The sequence below is a fragment of the Tetrao urogallus genome (assembly GCF_951394365.1).
Source record: "Tetrao urogallus genome assembly, chromosome: 2".
In the NCBI taxonomy this organism is placed as follows: Eukaryota; Metazoa; Chordata; class Aves; order Galliformes; family Phasianidae; genus Tetrao; species Tetrao urogallus.
The window spans coordinates 45,866,754-45,889,173 of NC_136814.1; the positions used below are offsets into that span (position 1 = coordinate 45,866,754).

Here is a 22,420-nt window from a genome sequence, read left to right on the forward strand (position 1 = left end):
AGCCTGCTGTGCGCCAACTGTCTGCTCACCCTCCTAAAGTGGCTGTAATTCAGGAGACATTCACTCTTCAACTATAGCAGCAGAAATTAACAAAATACATTACTACTGTTTTCTTACCTTGACAGAACAGAACTTGCTAATTCTGCCTAATTCAGAAGTCCATCATTTTGAGAGGAAAAACTTTTAGAACACGCTAACTTTAAACTTGTACCTGAAACTTACTGGAGAACTACAGGAGTACACATGAAAAGTGCTTCACGTGAACAGCATGGAAACAGACACACGTGACAGTACTCTCAAGTTCTTTAAGACCTGGTAGTGGCTACATTCTTTACTCTTTTAGCTTGATGATAATCTCAGTATTCAGCTGAGAGCCGTAAGAATTCACCATATACATCTTAAGGGATGGGAAGCAAACTCCTGGAACCTGATCTGCACAAGAAGAGAGTGATTCTTACTTTATTACAGCAGTGGCAGGTACAGATTCAAATTAGCAGTTTTCATGTCCTGTGTGGCAGGGGCCCCTATATATAGCCTGAGTGATAGACCAGCACGTATTACAGACAGTATGATGTTTCAGATATGTATCAAATCAATCCTATCATACTCAATCAAGGTAATTGAGACAATCAAACCAGTCATTTTCTACTACAGTGTTTTCTTTATTAATTATGAATGCTCTAATATATGCATTATAAATTTTATTCATAATTCCATAATGGATTAATATACAATACTGACTTTTACATATTTACAGTTTCTGACTTGCAAAATCAGAGTACAATGTAAATTCTGAGCAAACCTTGCAGACATTTCAACTGTTTCAAACAACCGCCTAATCATTAGAACAAGGAAAACTCACAGCTGACATTGTGGCATTAAATCTCACCTTCTAATCCTCGCTGCACGGGAGTGCCACTGACACACCAACGATTGATTCCACTTAAACGGAGTGCCATTTCAGCAGCCTAGACAAAAAGGCAGAACCAACAGGAAGGAAAACAAAATATTACTATTTTCAGACTGTGTTCCCCTATTTCTTTTTGTTCAGAATACATTTTCAGTCTAAAAAAATTAATGTATCTATAAGCAGCATCAGTACAATATATTATGAAAACATGTCCACTTTGAAGAAATCAAGTCCAATCAAATGTTCACAAGAGACAAACAGTTAGCAAAAGTGGTGTACATAAAAGGAACACTATGACCTATACACCATTATGTAAGCAGCATTTTTGTCTTCTTATCTTGGACAAAGACTGGAAAAGCACTATTTAAAATTATCTGCCTCTGCAGACCTAAGAATTTCCAGAGACACTGTAGATTATTTTTAACTTCTAGACCCAAGCTACGTATCTAAGCCTCTGGATCATGTTACAGAACAGGCTAGCATTGTTTGAAAATTATCAAACACTATATACAACATGGTGACCTAGTTCTTTGAACTGTCAGTATAGATTAGGCTTTTTTGAGCTGGATATATTTCAGTCTGCTAAAATTTCAACAGGAGGAACATTTAATAATAAAAATCTCCAACAGAAAATGTACTTTGAAAGGAGATGATACAAGGACAAATGACCCAAGCAGAGTGAATGTTAGGAGCTGGGGAGGCTAGTTTAATTACTTTAATAAGCCTGTCAAAACCTTTTCATAGAATCATAGAATCACTTAGGTTGGAAAAGACCTTAAAGATCATCAAGTCCAACCACGACCTAACCATACTACCTCAACTCTAACAACCCTATGCTAAATCATGACCCCAAGCACCACATCCAAATGGTTTTTAAACCCATCCAGGGATGGTGACTCAACCTCCTCCTGGGGAGCCTATTCCAGTGTTTAACAACTCTTTCTGTAAAGAAGTTTTTCCTGACATCCAATCTAAACTTACAATGGCACAGCTTGAGGCGATTTCCCCTCATCCCGTCATCTGTGAGAAGAGACCAACCCCACTCTGGCTGTAAGCACCTTTCAGATATTGGAAGAGAGCAATAAGGTTTCCCTTCAGCCTCCTTTTCTCCAGACTAAACAGCCCCAGTTCCTTCAGTCTCTCCTGGTAGGGCATATTCTACAAGCCCTTCTTTGGACCTGCTCCAGCACCTGAATGTCCCTTCTGTACTGTGGTGCCCAAAACTGAACACAGTACTCTTGGTGAGGCCTCACCAGTGCCAAGTACAGGGCAGGATGACTTCCCTAGTCCTGCTCACCACACCGTTCCTATGTATTGCCTGATATAAGCCAGGATGCCAACGGCCTTCTTGGCCACCTGGGCACACTGCTGGCTCATATTCAGCCAACTGTCCACCAAGGTTCCTTTCCATTAGGCAGCTTTCCAGCCACTCCTCCCCAAGCATATAGGGTTGCCTGGGGTTGTTGTGACCAAAATGCAGGACCCAACACTTGGCACTATTGAAACTCATGCAGTTTACCTTGGCCCATCAATCCAGGCTATCCAGGTCCTTCTTAGTGCCTTTCTCCCCTCTGGCAGATGAACACTCCCTCCCAACTTGCTTCAGGTTAAATAACACATGACTGGGAATATCGTACATCATACCTTTGCAGTAGTACATTCAACCATTTGTGCTTCATCAAGGCAGATCCTCCACCACTCCACTGCTACTAAGGGGCTCGGGATGGCCATGTAGCGCTTCTGGTTCCTGAAACGGCGCCCATCTTCGCTGTTGCTATGGGGTATGTCCACATAGTTCAGTTCAGTACGGAGGACATCGTACGTTGTGATAACCACATCCTGCTCTGCCAACATGTGTGGCTGCAAAAAGCCATGCCTCTTCACACCTTGATACACCTACGTTGATTTGTTCGCAATAATACACGAGAAAAGAATTCAACAATAATAAAAAAGCAAAAATATCAGTATAGCTTAACACATGCATACTTTCAGAAGTGTTCTTATAAAATAAGACCTGTATTCATAAAGTAACATAGTGGAAAAACTTTAATAATACAGGTAATAAATGCAATACATTGATGCAAATTTTTATGTATAATTATTTACATATGTACAAGACTTCAAACTTTTTTTTTTCTCCTCTAAAAAAAAGAAATTCTAGGATTTGCCACAACAGTTATTTGTTGGGGAAGTTGCAGGCAAGAGTAAACATCCTGTTACATTGCAAGAAGCATTCCATCAGTCAGCATCACACACTCTCTCCTCTCATTTACTGCAGCTGGACATCACCTTTCTCCTCTCATTCCCCTTATCATCCACACCACAATAATTCCATAAGGAGAAGGCAAAAACAGTGGTATGCAGCAAAATAACAAAATAGTTGAAAACAAAGTGATACTTTGGGTAATCCCTGATCAACAAAAACAACCTTTAAAGAGAGTCATGAAATGAAAAGAATACCCCAGGGAGAAACAATCCCTGTGCACTGATAGAGTTGTATTATAAATCCTTCATAGCAGCACTTGTTCCAGTATCAGCATTTTTCTAATCTCCCTCATCATTTTAAGAGTAATCCTTTTTGAAACAAACAGCAGTTTAAAACAAACAAACAAAAAAATTACAAGTTAAATCAAACATTCTACTATGTTTCCCCATGATCTCACTCTATATCTAAAGAAAACACACCTAATATTATGTCTCAATATATAAGAATATCAAAACACGATAATGTGTGGCACAAGAGACAATTTAACCAATAACTAACAACAGAAACACGTTTTGTCATCTTCAGCATTTCTAGCTAAGAGCAATTACTATCAGAGATACATAGCAACTGATTTGTTATGAGGAAAAAACCACATTATTTCTCTTGTTTTCTATTTATCTCAGGAATGTACCTCAAAGCAACAGGCATCCATTACTTACTTCAAAAATTTTAGCAATGAGTATATCTTGCTATTCACCTAGACCTGTATTACTATTTAATATTAATCCTAATATTAAAATATTTAAGATTTGCTTCTCATAGATAAAGGGATATCCCCCATCTTCATAGAAACAATTTATAATTCAGTTTCATCTTCAAACAGTAATTATCTTTTTGTACTTCTCTCATTCTGAGATTTTATGATTACATAAACATTTCAATCAAGACAGTTCGTTCTCAACTAAAATTGTCTATGAACTTGTTTTTATTAAGCATACCACATTGCCTCCCTAGTCCTTCAAATCACAACAAATCTTTAATGTGCTCTTAAGGCAACAAATAGTTAAAAATACCAATCACAGAATCACAGAATGGCCAGGGTTGGAAGGGATCTCAAGGATCATGAATCTCCAACCCCCCTGCCGTATGCAGGGACATCAACCTCCCCATTTAATACTAGACCAGGCTGCCCAGAGCCCCATCCAATCTGGCCTTAAATACCTCCAGAGATGGGGCATCCACAACCTCTCTGGGCAGCCTGTTCCAGCACCTCACCACTCTCTCTGTAAATAATTGCCCCCTGACATCCAACCTAAATCTTCCCTCCTTCAACTTAAAACCATTTCTCCTCTTCCTGCCCTTGTTATCTACCCTTTCAAAGAGTTGATTCCCCTCCTGTTCATAGGCTCCCTAATACCAAAATTCATTTGATCCTATGAATCCTTAATTATTTACCCTCGCTCTTCAGCCCCGATCTGTTTACTTTCCACTGCTGACTTCAGCTGTTTATTCTCACTGTCACACCGCAGTAATCTCCTGGTTCCACATTCCTGCTTATGGCAACAAAGTTTCTGTCAACTGAAATAAATGCTTGCTGAAAATTCTTGTTCAGGTTAATGCACGTGAACAAGGGAGAGAAAAAAGACTAAAACCAAGATGCTGAAACACAGCATACTCACAGATGCAACTGTTAAGAAAAAACAGCTATTAAAGTCTAATGATCTCTTCTCAGCATTTGTGAACAGACTTTCTGGAGATCTGTAACTTCACCAAGCTTTGGTTGTTTCCTCAGCAGCAGGAAAAGACAACCTGCTGCAAAGCAAGGCCTATGGATAAATTGTAATTCCTCATTCTATTATACAAAATCATTACAATTTCATATAGGTCATAAGCAGTACAAAATCTGTTAACAAGGGAAACTGGTTCTTTGAAATGCCTGCACTCTTTTCATGCCAACTTCATAGAAAAAAATAAATGGGAACAGCACCAAAAGCCAGCGTGGATGGCTTACAGTTGACAATTAAAAGAAAATGTAAGCTGTGTCTTAGAATGCAAGATGCCGCTACTTTAAAGAGCTGACATCCAGTATTTCATTGGCTTTACTGCTACTATTCCGACAGTTTTCAAAGCCAGTACAAAACTCAGACTGGGTCCCAGGAAAACTGTGCACGTTATGCATTTGTTAGCTGCAGCACCAAAGCTAGATGTCTAAGCTAGTTATAGACTACTCACACAAACAGCTTACTGGTGGCCTTGATCTCAGTTGTACTTTGGACATCCATGCAGATATCAGATACATTCCTGGACGCAAAGATTCCTCTCCTTATCAACTTACAACTACTGCCATTTTATTCAAAAATAAGGGACCTGTGGTTCTCTGAGCCCTTCACCATTACAAATATTCTTGCTTATTATAAATACAATGGACAAGACTTGACTATATCATTAGCCACCCAATAATTTGCATTGGAAGAGACTTTCCAGACCAGCAGTTCAATTATTTGCCTGATCTAGAAATAAATTAATTCTGGTAAAAGATTATGCTTACTCTTTAATACTGCAATAAGTATATATAAAAAAAAAAAAGTACATCTTTACTGACGGAAACTTTTTTTTTTTTTTTTTTAATCTGGAACTAACTGAGAAACAACTGTCAGGGAGCTATGGGCATAACTATACAGTTGATTGCTACAAGTCTTCTGTAGCCAGGTCTCTATAATTCCCTTGGTAATTTTTAGAAAAAAGATGACGTAAGAGTTTTCCTTCTTAGAAATTAACTTGTTCCTACTACATGAAATTTGCTTCTGTAAGATAAAGACATCTAGTCCACCGTACTGTCTCCCAATGATCAATTAGTAAGAAAAAAAAATATAAGAACGAAATGCAAATAGTTTGTTCTGGAAGCAAACAACCCCTGTGGTGCCAAAACAAAAGTGTTGGTCTAATAGGAAGAAATACAGACTTCTAGGAAAGAAAACAGACACTTCTAAAATTTACAAAATACAGAGACAGATAGGAAACTCTGAGCTGTGATAAAGACTCTCCAGAATATGAGGTTATCTCCTCTTACCAGAACTCGAAGAGATGATGATCTCACGTGCCTGTTGATCTCATCTACCCACTGATGACAAATTGAACTTGGAGAAATGATCAGAGTAGCTCCTGTGGAAACTGGTTTCATTGCCACAAGGCAATGGGGACAGTAAAAGGGCTTGATTTTCAAGTTCTCCTCTTTATAGTTTACACATTCTGCATGCTGCCATAAATGGCATTTCAGGCACTGCACACGAGCTTTATAGTCAACCAATCCAAGCTCACCACAGATGCATTCAAAACGATATTCAGAGGTATTAAATGGAAATACAGAGCTAGTCCGTTGCACGCTACTGCTAGCATGCTCTTGTGAATGTGAAGATTGTGGGATTTCCTGCTGTGCATCAGTTGCGCTTTTAGAAGCATCAAAATCAGGATGACTGCTAATGTCATCAGAAATGAGGAGCTTGCCGTGCAAGTCCGGAGATTTGGAGACCACAGCTTTCTGCTGAATGTTATTCTCCTCCACAGAGTTCTCATTATCTGTTTCAGATTTACTGTCATTTTTGTTAGTTGCACAATAATCATGTTCTTCTGTGGCAATACTTGTTCGTAAAGGGATTTTAAGGACATCTGTAGAAGTGACATCACTGTCTTTTGATTCTTTGGTTTGAGTATTAGCATCAGACAACTGCTTCTTCTGAATCCTTTCTGAAGTCTTTGCTATCTACAAAGTAAAATTAACCAAGTTTGTCAGACTTCTTCCTTTATTTAAAGGAAGGAAAAACAATAATATCAAGGCATTGATCTTAACATTTTATATAACTAAACCCTGAAACCAGAGATTTAATGCTTACTAGAATTTACCACACAGCTTCCTGGTAAAAGCCAACAAACCTGCCTGCTTCTACAGCAGTATTTCAAAAGTATTAGTTAAATGTTTCTATGCCAGATTTAACCTTCTTACAATCTCAGCTTCTTGGCAAAATTCAAAGCAAATGGTGCAGCTTTTGTTTTTACAAATAAGCTAGCATCACAGAACCTGCACACACAGGCAAGTGGTATGTAAGCAGTAGAAAGATCTGTCTTCACAACATTCTTTGAAATAGCAACTGAAGCAAGTTGTACCTGCTCTTTGGTTCTCTCTCGTCTCTTCTGCTCCTTGTAATTCTTTCCCAGCTTGAAAGACCCAGCCAGACCATGTCCTTTCACTTGTTCTACTACTTGTTCTGCTATTAGTTTTTCCAGTGTTCTTTTGAGAAGTCGTCTATTTCTCTGTACGTCATATCTATATACAGCACTGATATACTTAAATATTGCAAAAATGGATGCTCCTTTCTTCACGTTCATTTCCTTCACAGCTGCTAACACCATCACTCTTAAACCTGCATTGTAAAATCAAAGCAAAAAAACTAAAGCTCGGAAAATTAGAACGACCTTGAAGAATGCATATTAAAGGATCTCCAAACACTGTTTGTGCTTATTGAAAGGAAAGCAAAAAAAGCGTACAGGCAACAGTTTTAATTATGTGCTTTACTTGAGGTACAAAGCATTGTTTTGCGTATGAGGCATATGCACTCCAAGACAATACTAACAATAAAAGTCAGTCCCTTCTGATTTTCTTATTGAAAATAAGACAATGTATTTCGGTTTAATGAATAAACTATATGATGAATAAATATATATATTTTTATATATATAATGATATATAATATATATATTTATATACTAGAATGAATAAAATATATAATAAAAGACCTCAAGGTATATGTAGTTCTGTAGCACAAAGATCTGAGTTAGTAACTTTTAAATGCAGATCACCTGTTTGTAGTACGCAATCTTCCACCACAGTGCAAAAGAACCACTGCATTCTGTAGAAGCAAAGAGTGCCCCTGAACTCACAGCCAAAGGCCATGAATTATGCCAAGAGCAAAATGTACTAAGTCAGCAGAAATACTTACTGGGATATTGTATTTTTTCCTTCAATTTAAGTTCCATTTCTCTTGGTTTTTTCTTTTTACTTCCTTGTGAAGGTTGAGGTGGAACAAAGAAGTTCACAAGCTCACCCTAATGCAGACAACATTAAACAGTGTTATCAGCTCACGCCTTTTCACAGTAATTCCAAACTCAATTTACTCTTTTACATTTGGAAGAAGTCTTGAGCCACTACAGAAGTATGTACTCTTATGATTCGCACTCACTAATTTGCTCAGCTCATTTTAAGTATCCAGAATGATATCCTACTCCATTCAGCTTGATGTAAATAGCATTCAGCATTCTACTCTGATAACAGAAGTGGAAGAGCAGCCCAGCAAGCCTCTTGAGTTCTCACCCACTTCAGAACTGAGCAGCAACAATCTAGAGCTGTAATTGATCAACTTTGCTGATGAGGAAGGGTAGGGAGAGAGTACAGTATATATTTTATATATAGCCAAAAAGAGAGAGAGTGGGAGATAAGCAAAGCAACACAGGTTGAAAAGCCTAAATTATTTGAATAATAAACAAGTTTATCTTTTTAGCTTTTGCCCTAAATAACATTTACTCTGTTATTACTGATTCAAAACTAGTGATTTAAGTTGATGCATACTCAAGAATCTGGATATAAAAAAGAATCCCAAAATGAAAACAAATCAATTGGTGCCAATTTCTATGGTTAGTTGTTACACAGACACATGCTCTGACACTTCATTCACATCATACAACTTTATAAACAAACAAAATATTAGCTAAGATGTCTGTCCCAACTAATTTTAACCTCTCTGGGCAGCCTGTTCCAGCACCTCACCACTCTCTCTGCAAAGAACTTCCCCCTAATATCCAACCTAAATCTTCCCTCCCTCAACTTAAAACCATTTCCCCATGACTCCTTGTTATCTACCCTTTCAAAGAGCTGACTCCCCTCCTGTTTGTAGGCTCCCTTTAGGTACTGAAATTCTGCAATGAGGTACCCCACAGCATTCTTTTCTCCAGGCTGAACAAGCCCAGCTCCCTCAGCCTGTCCTCATAGGGGGAGGTGCTCCAGCCCTCTAATAATCTTTGTCCCTATTCTGGACCCTCTTACTCAGAGAATAAAGTTTTTGACTCATAAATTTGTAAGCAAGCAGGAGATTATGAACAGATGTGCAACAAAACAGGCTGCCAAGAATTCAAAATAGGGGATCCCATAAGAAAGGTGGGAAGATTTAGGTTTTAGGTTGGATGTTAGGGGGAAGTTCTTTACGAGGAGAGTGGTTAGGCCCTGGAACGGGCTGCCCAGGGAGGTTGTGGATGCCCCGTCCTTGGACGTGTTCAAGGCCAGGTTGGACGGGGTCCTGGGCAACCTGATCTAAATGTGTATGTTTGGTGGCCCTGCTAGGCAGGGGGGTTGGAACTACATGATCCTTGAGGTCCCTTCCAACCCGGGTGATTCTGTGATTCTGTGATTCTGTGAAAGGTGAGAGTATACAAAAGCATAAAGGCTCTCTTTCTTCAGAAAAAAATGACTTTTTTTTGGTGAAATATCAATTTCACAGGATGCAAGACAACAGAAATAAAAAGACAAGAAAATTGTTGCTAAATAAACCCATCTCTTATCTAAGATTGAAAGGAAGCAGAAATCTTAAATTAGAGTTTAAATCATCCTTATTTCTGCATAAAATGTGTGTCTAATGGATGTTTAATACTCACTAATAGAAAGAATGGAAGGGGAGGGATTTCCAACATTGGAGACTAAGTTGTGTATTTATGCTTCCACTGTAGTTGAATCCAGCTTTCATTTTGGACTTCAATAAGCAGAAAACAAGGTACTCCAGGAAAAAAAAGCATTTCACTAATTCTGAAAAGTATTTTCTTCACAATAAATATTCCCATAGTTTACTTACCTCAGGTAATGTCAGATCATCTTGCTTAATGTCTTGTCGGGTGTGAGTCAGAATAAGAGCCAACACTTCTACTGTTTTTCCAAGACCCATCTCATCTGCCAAAATGCCACCAGGCCACTGAGGTCCAGCAAATGGATATTCACGAATAACACTGAAATTCAAGTATGTTCCCAAGTGAAAATCAGCAACAGAAAGGTGTGACAGAAACATGTTTTGAGACAAACACACAGTACAGCTTCAGAAAAGCAAAGTTACTAATAAATGATGCCATTCCTTGAAAAGCTGAGCTAATAAGAGCTAGCAAGCTTGTTGACTCCCCTCCTGTTTGTAGGCTCCCTTTAGGTACTGAAATTCTGCAATGAGGTCACAAACTTGATAGAGATGTATGTGTATGCCATGTATTTTTGCATTTTTTCCCTCTGAACAGGCCTTAACTTGCTAAACTAATATATTATAGCATTAGCCTCTCTCTCTCAAATATTATATAATATATACTTATTAAAAAAACTGAAAATTTACTACAACAGCAAAAAAGCAAACTAGCAAGACTCTTTTCTAACCAAAGTAAAAGAGCTAATATGTAGGTTGCTCCAAAGGTAATGCCTCCTATTTGTTTCCTTGGAAAATGTAACAGATACAAAGAACACAATTACACTATTTGATAGAGGAAATTTTCAGCCACAAACACTTTTTCAGCACAGTCAGTACCATTATCTATGCATTTCACCAGCCATGAAAAACAACCTGCATGCAGCACTTGTTAAAATCTGCACCAGTGAACCCACTGCCTTACTGTGCTGACATCCACTATTTGGTCTCCATTAGTGCTCAGGAAGCATGAATGAATATCAGTGGGAGCAAGTTTTTCTGCAGGGAGGAATTCAGTTCCACACCTTTGCTTCATCCACACTTCTGTGTCAGACACCATTTTGGTCAGACTGCCCCTCCGCTGCCATCTGTCACATAGCAACAAAATTTAACTGAATATTGGTGGGAAGGTTCAACCTCTACAGCCACACAATGGGCCAACATAAAATAGGAGGTATTACTTTCAGAGCAGCCCTCATAAATGCAACATCCAGTGTTAATAGAAAACATTACATTGCCTCCATCCTTCAGCTTTTAAAAAAATTTTAAGTGAAGGCTGAAGACTAGCATTCTTTTCAAATTAGAGCACTAATCTTGTAAATATACATCTGTACTGAAGTTAATACAAGCAGCAAGAACTATGTCCTCAAGATTTACTTATATAGCCATGTGTTATATAAGCCAGTTTACCTTAAAAAATAAAACAAAATATTTGAGGTGTCACAGAAATAGATAAGCACAAAAACATACCAGCCAGTAAAGGGATTATAGTAGATTTTCACTCCATCCAGAGTGACGACCTCTCGCCATAAGAAATGCAGTGCATTTTCTATAGAGAAAGAGGTCATGTTACTATGACAAAGGTTTCTCCACAAACAGTATGCTAAGCAGAACTGCTTAGCCATACGGTGACACTTAAACACAAGGCAGACATCTACCTTCACCATGCTTGATGAGCAACGAGACCAATCACCTGCAGCTCGAAGCAGGTTTATTTTCTCATTTACTGCACTACCCAACAGCTTTTATAAAAATGGTAGTAAAACAATTAATGAAATTTCTAACAAAACAGCAAGAAGACATTACACTAACAGTGCAATGCCATTTTCCTTGCTTATACAAGTTTTCCAGACTCATCTACTTGTCACCACCTGGAGTGCTTGTGAAGTTCTCTCGGTGAAGCATCCAATTCACAGCTTCACTTTGGTATGGCCTTAGAATGGGAATTAAGGCAGGATGCTGCACATCCTCTCTCAGTAGTTGCACATCCTGCTGATGGGTATGCCTTACAAAGTCATAAAGCTCTTCAATATTTTGCCGCTCTAGCTCCATGTCAGATTCTTCCTCATCTTCCTCCAACACATCTGAAAACACAAGAGATGCAGTGTCATTCACTTTTGGTCAACATTCCAGTAAGTTTTGCTGCAACTTATTTAGATAACACATGAAAACAAAGCCTCAAAACCCCTTTTAAAGCTAAGTCATGACTGCACCTGACTCAGCTACCAGCAGTTTCCTAAAAGCTAATGTTAACACTCTATGGCTATTACACAGATGTATGTAACTGGCAAAGCTCTTCCTCTAAGCACTGGAATAGGCTCCCCAGGGAGGTCATTGAGTCACCACCCCTGAATGGGTTTAAAAAACGTTTGGATGTGCTGCTCAGGGACATGATTTAGCAGAGGGCTGTTAAGAGTTAGGGTAGTATGGCTAGGTTGTGGTTGGACTTGATCTCCAAGGTCTTTTCCAACCCAAGCAATTCTATGGTTCTATTCTATTCTTAGAATTCAGGGATAGCACGACTAGGTCTTATTTGATAAGCACCTTCTTAGAGAAGGAGGGGGGGAAATAACTGTGAGCAGAAGATTTGTACATTTTTGAAGAAATAAGCCCTTTTTTGATAAAAGAACATATTTAAAACATCAAAAAAAATCTACTCAATCAGCTTAAGTATTATTTTTAAATTATTTATCTGGTAAAAAAAAAAAAAGGCAACATATGAGTCTCACCCTTTATACGAACGTAAGAAATCCAACAAATCATACTTCAGAAATTATAATCTAGCCTCAAGAGATGTATGTCTAGGAGGCTTAGAAAGATCTTGTATTTTGAACAAAATTTGCAAGTATGGGCATATGCAGAACTTCAGTACCATAGAACAAATATTCATGCAAACATTCAAGGGTCAAAATTTTAGGAAACTGAAGTAAGATCAAGCAACAAATGACATAAGGACAAGTTCCAACAGTGTTTTAGGTCTCAAATAAAAGGAATGGTACCAGTAAAACAGCTTCTTGTACTTACCTGGGAACAGGTGTACAACTCTACAGTTCAAAGAAAGATACAATGCCTAGCTAGAATTGGAGGGAAAGGCATAGTGTAACATTCTTCTCAGAAAGCTAAAATTAAACCATCTACAAGGACATGAACAGGATGGGTACACTGAGGAAAATAAATACATGAAAACAAAATGTAGGGATAGGGGCGGACATCCCCTTCATTTGTGTGCAAATCCATAATGCAATTTTCATTATAATGACTTTACAATAAAACTCTAACAAAAATTTTGTCGCCACAGTTGTGTGTTGGGCACCGACCTATGAACCAATGTTAAATGAGTTTAATTCCTCTTTGTTTCTTTTTTTTTTTTTTTTAAACCTACGTGACTTGGATGAGTCACCCTACATCTAGTCAAACAATTCACAAGAATTAATGAAAGTTGCATTTACTCCCCAAACAGTAAGGTCACAAGCTTCTATATGCCTCAGTACTTTATCTGCAGAGAAGAAATGCTATTATGTATAACTTGACCGTAAGTTAATTAATATATGATTAATGATCAGATTCTAATACAGGCAGACATTAGCTAATATTACCACCTAAAAAAATACAGCTGCTCTAGAGGGCAGGAATAACTTTAAAATGCCCCTTACATTTAAAATTATTAGAGTGACATTTTTATAATTAAAATTATTCATCAACATTCAATCAAACCTCATTACCTGGAATTATAAAACTATGGAACTTCTCCATGAGTTTTTGAACTAGCTGATTAGCTTTTTTGGGTCTTCCACCTCCATCACTGAGAAACTCTGGTTTACTTAGCCCTGCTTCCAGAAGGTAGATTCCAACCTGAGAAATGTTTATAAAATTAATCATTTAATAAGTTATCAGAACACCAAGGATATTATAAACAGAAGAACACGAAAATAACAGTGCTAACCATAACCACCAAATTTTCAAAATTAGCAGAAGCAAACAGGTGTGATGAACCTACCAAAATAGCTACGTGAAAGAAACAAAATGTCATAGGCAAAAGTTCCCTTGATTCCTTTGAGTAACACATTAGTAGCAGTGCAACAGTAAAAGGTAATTTTAGGAAAAAAAAAAAAAACCACAAGTGAAAAACATTTGCATAAGCATGTAGAAACTATATATGTCATCACATTATAAAAATACAATAGCTGCCAGACTTGTTAATGGTTTTACTTTTATATATATATATATATATACATATACATATAAATATATATATTATACTATTAATATATATATATATATACACATATATATATTTTTTAATAGTTCCAACAACAACAAAAAAAAGAAAACAATACAAATATAAGAATCAATACCTTTAGAGTTTGACCCTCTCCAGGTCTTTGATAAAGTCCAATTATCTTTTTATTTTGCAACCACCTCAAGCCTTCTAATATTTCACCACCTAAAGTTGGTTCCACCAAAATAGTTTGCCCGTAAGCACCCAGGCATTCTTTTGTTCCATTATTGTACTCTTCTTCACTTCTTTTATTGACACAGACCAGCAGGTGATTGTCAGAGTCTCCTCTCATTAACGTAAAGCCCCTTTCATGGAATTCCTCATTTACAACTTGCTCAGCAGGAAGATAAAAAGCAAGTTCTCCCAATAAAACTTTCCAAGACCCATCTGCACGATATGGCAAGACTACAATATTTAGCTGTACTGACATGGGAGTTGAGGTGGAATTAAAGTCTTCACCATCATTAGCTGTCAAAAACTTCTCAGATTTTGAATGACTGTCATCTTTTTGAATGAGATCTTCATCAATGCTATCGTCATTTATAACAAAGAAGGATGCAGAGGAAGTGCTAGGACCTGGAACTTCATCCTCAGTAGTCAATTCATCATCTAATGTCATCAACTCATTTCTTCGGTCCTCATGCATATTCCAACAGAGCAGTTTCTTCTCTGCCTCATCTATTTTTGATGGAGCAGCACGCTTTCGACGACTACTCATTTTGTTGTTTTTCTCAACTGTATTTTCAGTCTCTGTGAGATGAATTAGTATTAGTCAGTGATAAGTAAAACAAAATCAAATGCCCACACTGGAATTTCACTGTGCAAGAGCTGCTAAATTCTTCAGTAGATTGTTTTACAGAGCATCTCCTGCTCCCATGCAAAAAGCTGGACACAAAGCACTTTCCTTGTGCTCTATTTTATTCTGCCAGACAGTTACAGAGGAAGATCAACAAGAATGATGCATTTCAAAGCTGCTACTCAGAATCTTGTGGGACAGATATAAAAACAGAAGCAGTGGAATCTCTCAATGGTAGGGGTGGTGGGAGACAGTAAAATAAACACAAATAACCACGCAGGATGAACAGGAGATTTGGACGTGGGACTGGGGAGAAGACACACATTTCTCCTTTTCCTTCAAAAATTACATGGGAATTATACAAACTCAGCAGAGGGCTTTGTCTCCAGCCTTTAGTTTAGAGCCTAAACTCTGAAATTCTGTCCTTAGAAGTCCTTATTGGCCTTCCTAAAAGCATCAAAGACTCGATCTTTTCAAAAACTTATACATCCTGAGACCTGAATATGCAGACTGCTTGTAGCACAGCTCTTACTTAATCCACATGCATTTCAGTGGGACCAATCAGCAAAGTAAACACATCTTCTTACTGATTCTGACTAACCACAAAGCTACACCCAGGTACTCCTCCAGCTTGGACACTAAAAACATTTTTAATGATAAAATACTAGAAAATAAAGGATGTATACTAAACACATAAATTGTTTGTGCTGAACAAAAAGTATTTATGTACAAGTAAGCAAATTAAGGAATCTATCTGGGAAGTAACTACATACACAGGACTACATGGTCATGCTTAAATACACATTTTAAAGAGTTATTTTTTTAAAAATACTACTTTTTGACAGGTGTAGTGGTTTTTCTACAGAGCTTGAAGACAGTAATAGATTTCTTACCTCACATTACAGCACTTTCTTCAACAGTAAAGACAGAAAAATACTTAGACATCCATGTCAACTCAGCTTCTGCATATGACTGTCAATGAAACAGTCTACTACACACAACTGCTAACAAAGTGTTGGAAGATAAGGATCTAACCTACTAACTCCTGCAACTCTAACGTTACAGGGTAATTGCCAGAAAAACAAACAAACAAACCACTTGACTTTTGACAAACCTATAAAAGCCAAACATCCTTCGTTTGAAATGGAGGACTTCCTTACAAAGAACTTCAGCAATTGCGGCGTTTGAATTTCAAACGCAGGATAGAATTTTTCCAACATAGTACTCAGGTGGGACGGGAGAGTAGCTGACGCTTAAAATCAAACCCTAAGAGGTAGCGTATATCATAACCGAAGAAGGAAGATTCCAGCCATCGGCGCGGCTCCTTTGCACCTGATGTTCCCCAGCATGCTCCAGCCCCCCTCTCCTCCCCCCCCTCAGAGCCCAGCAGGCAGAAGGCCCACTCCCCAGAGGCCGCCCAGCCGGGCGCTACGCGATGCCAGGCGGACTTTTCCCACAGCGAGGACTCAGGAGGGCCCCCAGAGCACAGCCAACGGCCAACGCACCTCAGGGTGAGGCGGCGTTTCGCCCTCGCGCGCAGCTCCTTCCCTCCGCAGAGCAGGGCCTTGCGGCCAACGTCCGGCAGCGGAAGACCACGACGGGGAGGGGCGCCTCAGCCGACTGCGAAGTAGGAACGACCCCGAACGGGGGGGAGGCGGGCACAGGGATGCGCGCGCACCCGCCCCAGCCTGCTGAGCAACCAGTGGAATCCGCGGAAGGTGACAGCCCGTCCCGCCTCGCTCACGGACGTAGCAGGCAGCGTGACAGCGACGGTGCTGCGCAAGCGCGGTCAGCCCCCGCGGGGTAAGGGGGCGGGGAGTTCGTTGTTTGCCCACAGAGGGGCGGAGCGGGAAGGAGGCGGTGGCGTCGGGGGCGGAGTGCGCAGGCGTGCGGGGGGGGCGCGTTGTTGGCTGTGGAAGGGATGGAATTGAGGGAGTGCGATTAAGTCGTGCAACGGCCGTTGTCTGAAATGCGTGGTTTTGGCTGGTTAGCGCTGTAGAAAAGCAGCCCAATGGATTTCTAACTGCAAGTATTATTTCAATAAAAACTAGGAACACGTTTATCTTCTTGTGAAATAAGCAGATCCACACGCTGTAAATAAAGACATTGGAAAGCCATTTAAAATTAGTACTTTTTTTTTTTCCTTAGGGCAGCTGCTTAACCCGTTTGTTAGTCTCTACGAACGAAGCCTACGGAACTGTTTTGTGGCTGATTCTCCACTGCTCCCAGCCATCGGGCTCCTGTGGTCACAGAAGAGCTGCCCAGCACTGGGTAGGCAGCACAGAAGGAACTTTTTGGATGCTCACAGCCACGTGACAGCAGGTTAACTGCTTTATTCCCCAGCACATGTGTTGCTGTGTGGCCGCTTGGTGCTCCTGCATGAAAATAAACTTCAAAATCATCATTTAATCACATTTTACAACTGTAAATTTACAGTGAAACGGACAACTACTTCATACTCCCTATTATACATCTGTAACCAAAGTAAGATAGCAAAGGAGGTGAAGAGGAAATAATCTGCTGGGGACGTCCCTTCTAACAGCTGAAAATGGAGTTGTCAGGGCTGCCTGTAGTTCCATTAGGGCAGGGCCTGCAGCCCACCTTGTCCCTCCCCACCCACCATGGGTATGGCGCCAGGACACCAGACACCTCCCTGGGGCTGAGCCAGGCCATGGGCTTGGAGTGGGGCAGGGCTTTGGGCAGCTGGAGCCCAGCCCTGCTATCACCTTGTTAGGACAGGAACTGGTGGCCCCAGGCTGATGGAGGTGTCCTGTTAGTCTAAAAAGCTGAAAGTTTGGATAATTATGAGCGTAGCTCATCACAGTACCCATGATGTGATCTCTGGCTGGGAGAACAGTGCCCAGCCCTGTGAGTGAATATGTGTGAACATGCCCTCAAATGGGGCCTGGGCACTGCCGCACACACATCCGTGGTGGTGGCTTGGAGTTGCTTTGGGAGCCTTTCTGTCTTTTCGTGACCAAAAAGTCTCATTAGATGATCTTTTATTGTTACTGTTTTTAAATGTAAGCCTTGATTTTCTGGATGTGCCTTTTTGAGAGTTAGCTGTCAACTCAATAAGTGAGAGAAGGGACAATTCCAGCTTGGTGCTTCCCTAGGAGTTTCTGAAGCTGACATGTTCCACTCCCATATCCTGGCAAGCAGCCATATTCCTGGATAGATTGTTCACACCAAGGGATGACACCCAGGGTCACATTGCAAGTGGTGAACATCAGGTTTTCCTGTTCTTAAGTGTTCTTCAGCGAAAGGAGCTAGAGCAGTTAGAGAACAAATCCCTTAATGGCTACTGCAGTGTAGGGGCCATGGGAGTGCTGTGCTGTCAGTCTGGGACTGGGGACATTTCCTCAGATGGAACCTCAGACTCCTCGTACGAGCTTTCTGCACCTGCTGTTGGCAGGAAAGACTGGGTCTCATGGTGGGTGCTGCTCTTCCACCTCTACTGGATGAAATATGGACCAGCACTAGGAAACAGAAAAGAGAAGGGAAACATTCCAGCTGGAATAAACCCCTTTTCCTTTAGTCCCTAACCAAAGGTACATGGGAATACATGGAATATATAATTTACTCAGTTCGCTATCGATCATTTGCCCTTTTGTTTTGTATTTGGATGCCTCTGAAGTTTTGTGTCTGATCTAGCATTAGTAGCATCATGCTTCCTGACTGTCCAGTTGTTGAGATTAGAAACCAGATGTTACATCAGGGCTGTGACCTGATAAAGACAGTGCAGGGGCATTCACAACAAGGAGGTGCAAAATATGTTTCAGGATACTTCTCATGGTGAAGGTCAGTCCCGCTTAAATGCAAACTGTCTGCAGCTCCTTCCTAAAGGCCTCAGATACAATATAGGCTGTGGCACTTGGCCAGGAACTGGCCTGTATCCACTGGCTTGTCTGATAGAGAGTATATGTGTGCAGCCTGAAGGGCTACCTGTAAAGATCCATAACTGCTGTCAAATCTAATCCAAGGCTAGTAATAGGAAAGTGTTATTAATGTCCTGAGGTCTACAACTAGCTATAAAGCTAGCAGTGAACACTGCTATGCCTTATACTATTATAAATCTGTAAAGCTTTCTTGAACATGATGGATCTATCCTGCCAACTCGTATTTTTATAATTCAGGATTTTCAGCCCTCCATAAACTCTTTGTTAAGTGAATATTTTTAATTTCTGAGGGAGCAGTAAACTTTTGGCATGGGCTTCTCTTCTGCATCCAATAGGTGATGAATCATCCAGAGAAATTTTCCCAGTCTCCTTCAGACTTAAAAACCCACTAGAGATGTAATTTTCTAGCAGTATCAATCTTAACTCGCCCTTACTCTAGCTCTCCCAGGACATGATGACCAACAAAACTTAAAATCCTTCCCACTAAATGTGCAAAGAATGCTTCGTTCACTTGGACTTCTCTGATAGAAATATATGGCAGCACAAACAATAGCAGACAGAAATGCCTAACCAAAAGATCACACCAGATTCTCTGCGGGATTATCTGTGGGAAAAAAATGAAAAAATAAACTATACACAAAAATCACAGATTGCAGTCAAGTCACTCACCCATTATTAGAAACTCAGCATACACTTTAAGAATCCACGTAGAAATAGCAGGCAACAATCTGTGCTTCAGCAAGCTTTGTTCACAGGCTAACAGCTGTGAATCTCTTAGTTCTCATCTCCTTTAATTAACGTTGTATTTCTTTATTATGCATTTCTTCTCCAGACTTTGTATTTGTGCTTTGGTTTGCTGGGCACTTTTTGCTTTTTTTTTTGCTTTTTTTTTTTTTTTAATGATTCTGTTTTTTAAAGACTATAAATAAAAAGCACTTGTGAAAGTGGTGAACGTGAACTTCATTTATCATCTTATCTGTATGTCATCATAAAATTTGTAAGCTTTCTGCTTACAAATTTAATCTAAGAGGAAGCTTTCTGCTTTCAAAAGAGGGGATAATACAGTGGCACCAAGAGGGTGCCTATTATGCACAATGATTTCTGCCCAAGTCTCTGTTTTTCTCTCACTCCCATTCTGCAGGAAATATCTTCATTCTCAGGATAAACGAGCTCTATTTTGAAATAAGGGTCAAGAGCAAGTGGAAGAATGCCCATTTGTATTCAGCAGCTAATAACTAAGGAACTAAATGATTAGTACCTAGTAATTTGCCTCCTGTTCTAAAGAACATGGATGCATGAAAGAAGATAATTGCCATTAAATTTAATGAAATAGCAAGGAATTATATAAAGAGAGGAAAACATGACATAAAAGAAGACTGTGTGGGTTTTTTTGACCACACTTGAGAACACAGCCTTTCTTCTCTGTGGATACAAATTCCACTTTGCTCTCAATAGCAACTTTTAAATCCCAGTAAGCTTACAAAAGCAGCAGACATGCAACTTTGCAAGCACTTTCTTTTCTGAGGGTGGATAAAGAAGAGAGAACAACATGGTAGTCAACATACAATATTTTAATCAAAAAGACAAGCAGAAGTTTTCTAAAAGAAATCTAGATTGTACTTTTCTCTAAATTGGCTGTGGCAGCAGGAAGCGTGAATGGTCGCAGTACGAGAATAAAATGGAGGGTAGATGTAATGTGTTCCTTGTGCAGCAATGACTGTATATTATGCTGAAGAGCTAACTGAGCCTCTGTGTGCCTCCGCAAATTAGGTAAAGGAACACTCACTGTGTTAATTGGTTGCTTAAGTAATAAGAGAAATCTTTTGAGTCCTATAGGTGAAATCACCATATAGAGGAAGTGAAAAAATGAACCACAGCAGAGGCATAGTCTATAGTCTATAGAGGCTTCAATCTATTCCAGATCAGTAAACTAACAGTCTGTATGCTGGTAGGAAATTATTTGTAGATTCAATTCTACCCAGCTTCTATGGTGTTTGGTATTTCAAAGTAATGTAGCTATCATAGTGGGGTTTGTAAGTGTTTATCATAGAATTGCTGCCATTCACATCTATAATACTGCTTCAGGGAGGAGTGGAAGATTTAAATATTTTTCTGCAAAGAACAGAGTATTTTTGTTTGCCAAAAGCGATCGTGTAAGCCAGTAGGCTAACTCCCCAGCATGCACAAAACAATACCAGTAGCCATGGGATTACAAGCCTCTCATTTTTCACTTCACCTTCAGGGCTTCACTTCTGTTTCCTCAAAAGAAAAAAGTTTAATATATCATCATGTCCTTCTACCTCTTATCACAGCATCTCCTGGAGAAGCCCCTCTACACCCCACAGGATAACGCTCTTCGGGCCATCTGTCTCGGCTCACGCGTACACACAGTTCTCACGGACCTTTGTCCATCTGCCGCACAGCTGAGCTGCGTGCTGGTTTTGTGGAAAGCAGGTGACGCACCTGACCTCAGGACTGACAGTAGCAGCTGATCAGTTGCTGATGGGAGTTAAGCCCATCTCTCTTCTTCCAAGAGAAGAGGACAGTTAAAAAGACTGTCTAAATATAGAGCAGGAGAAAAAAAATAACCATGTCATTGCATCTAGGACATTGCTGGAGTTACAATCTAGGATTTAGAATCCAGTTCTTGAAGTTATTTAAATATATGCATAAGAAGGTTATTTCACTGCTATAATATTGCTCTTAGGAGCCTTTTTTTTTTTTAACATAAGAAAAATTGCATAAATAAAAAGTTTGCAGGTTCTGAGATAAGGCAACCCCTCCAAATAAGACAGAAATTGAATAAGTCAAATATTTATTATAAAATCATTAAAGGCATTTGAAAATTTAGTGTCAAAATAGTGACATTTATGAAATGATTAATGACACTAGGTTAGAGAAGAACACTCGTGGCACATATTTCAGACATTATCTACTTTTTTTCACAAGTTTTTTTTTTTTTTTTTTTTTTTTTTTTTGGTCTGAGAGGATTTGAATTCACAGCTGACTCTGATATGGAGATTAAACCTTAAACTTTCTTTTATGCAAAATTCTTCTGTGTGGTCTGTGCTGTGGGTTAAGAGACAATTCAAAGTGAAATTGAAGGAAAAATGTGCAATCTTCAGGGACAATTTTCCTTTGACCATTTCCCTTTTTAAAGAAGTGATAAGCAGTCTTTGCATCTTCTGTCAAAGAAAACATAAATTTCACCAGTGATCAGGTTATTTCCTTGATTTATAAACTGAGAGGTACACTAAGATCTGCAGTACTCAGACTGCCAACCAATGTATTTAAACAACACAGATGAAAATCTGCCAATAAATGTTTTCCCTAAGTTAAACAAGGTTTGGCCGTAAAATTAGTTCATAAAGATTGATGTTGCTTCATGAAAGATTAATAACAGTTCTGTTCAGGGTAGCATTGTACTTAATTATCTGTCCAGAATTCATCTTTGATCCACTTGGATTATTGCACTGACTCAGGTGAACCGTTTAGTTTTATATGATAAGAGGTGAGATCCGCACTGTACAGCATTTGTTTTCATTCTCAGCTTAGGAAAGAGGTAGTGT

At 39.3% G+C, this 22,420-nt stretch overlaps 1 protein-coding gene across 2 annotated transcripts in view; it reads right to left on the reverse strand.

Annotated features, from left to right (window-relative positions):
- SHPRH (SNF2 histone linker PHD RING helicase) overlaps positions 1-14,874 on the reverse strand; it is a gene marked incomplete at both ends in the record, with an annotated part of 44,105 nt that extends 29,231 nt beyond the window's left edge. Inside the window, 10 exons of one of the 2 annotated variants that reach the window (XM_079532573.1) lie at positions 890-968; positions 2,555-2,806; positions 6,187-6,873; positions 7,278-7,534; positions 8,111-8,216; positions 10,010-10,160; positions 11,348-11,426; positions 11,746-11,961; positions 13,600-13,729; positions 14,233-14,874. In XM_079532573.1, coding sequence (XP_079388699.1) covers positions 890-968; positions 2,555-2,806; positions 6,187-6,873; positions 7,278-7,534; positions 8,111-8,216; positions 10,010-10,160; positions 11,348-11,426; positions 11,746-11,961; positions 13,600-13,729; positions 14,233-14,874 — 2,599 coding nt within the window. Of the gene's footprint in view, positions 1-889; positions 969-2,554; positions 2,807-6,186; positions 6,877-7,277; positions 7,535-8,110; positions 8,217-10,009; positions 10,161-11,347; positions 11,427-11,745; positions 11,962-13,599; positions 13,730-14,232 lie in introns of both variants that reach the window. The other variant, XM_079532572.1, reaches the window with a different exon arrangement.
- Positions 14,875-22,420: the final 7,546 nt, after the last annotated feature.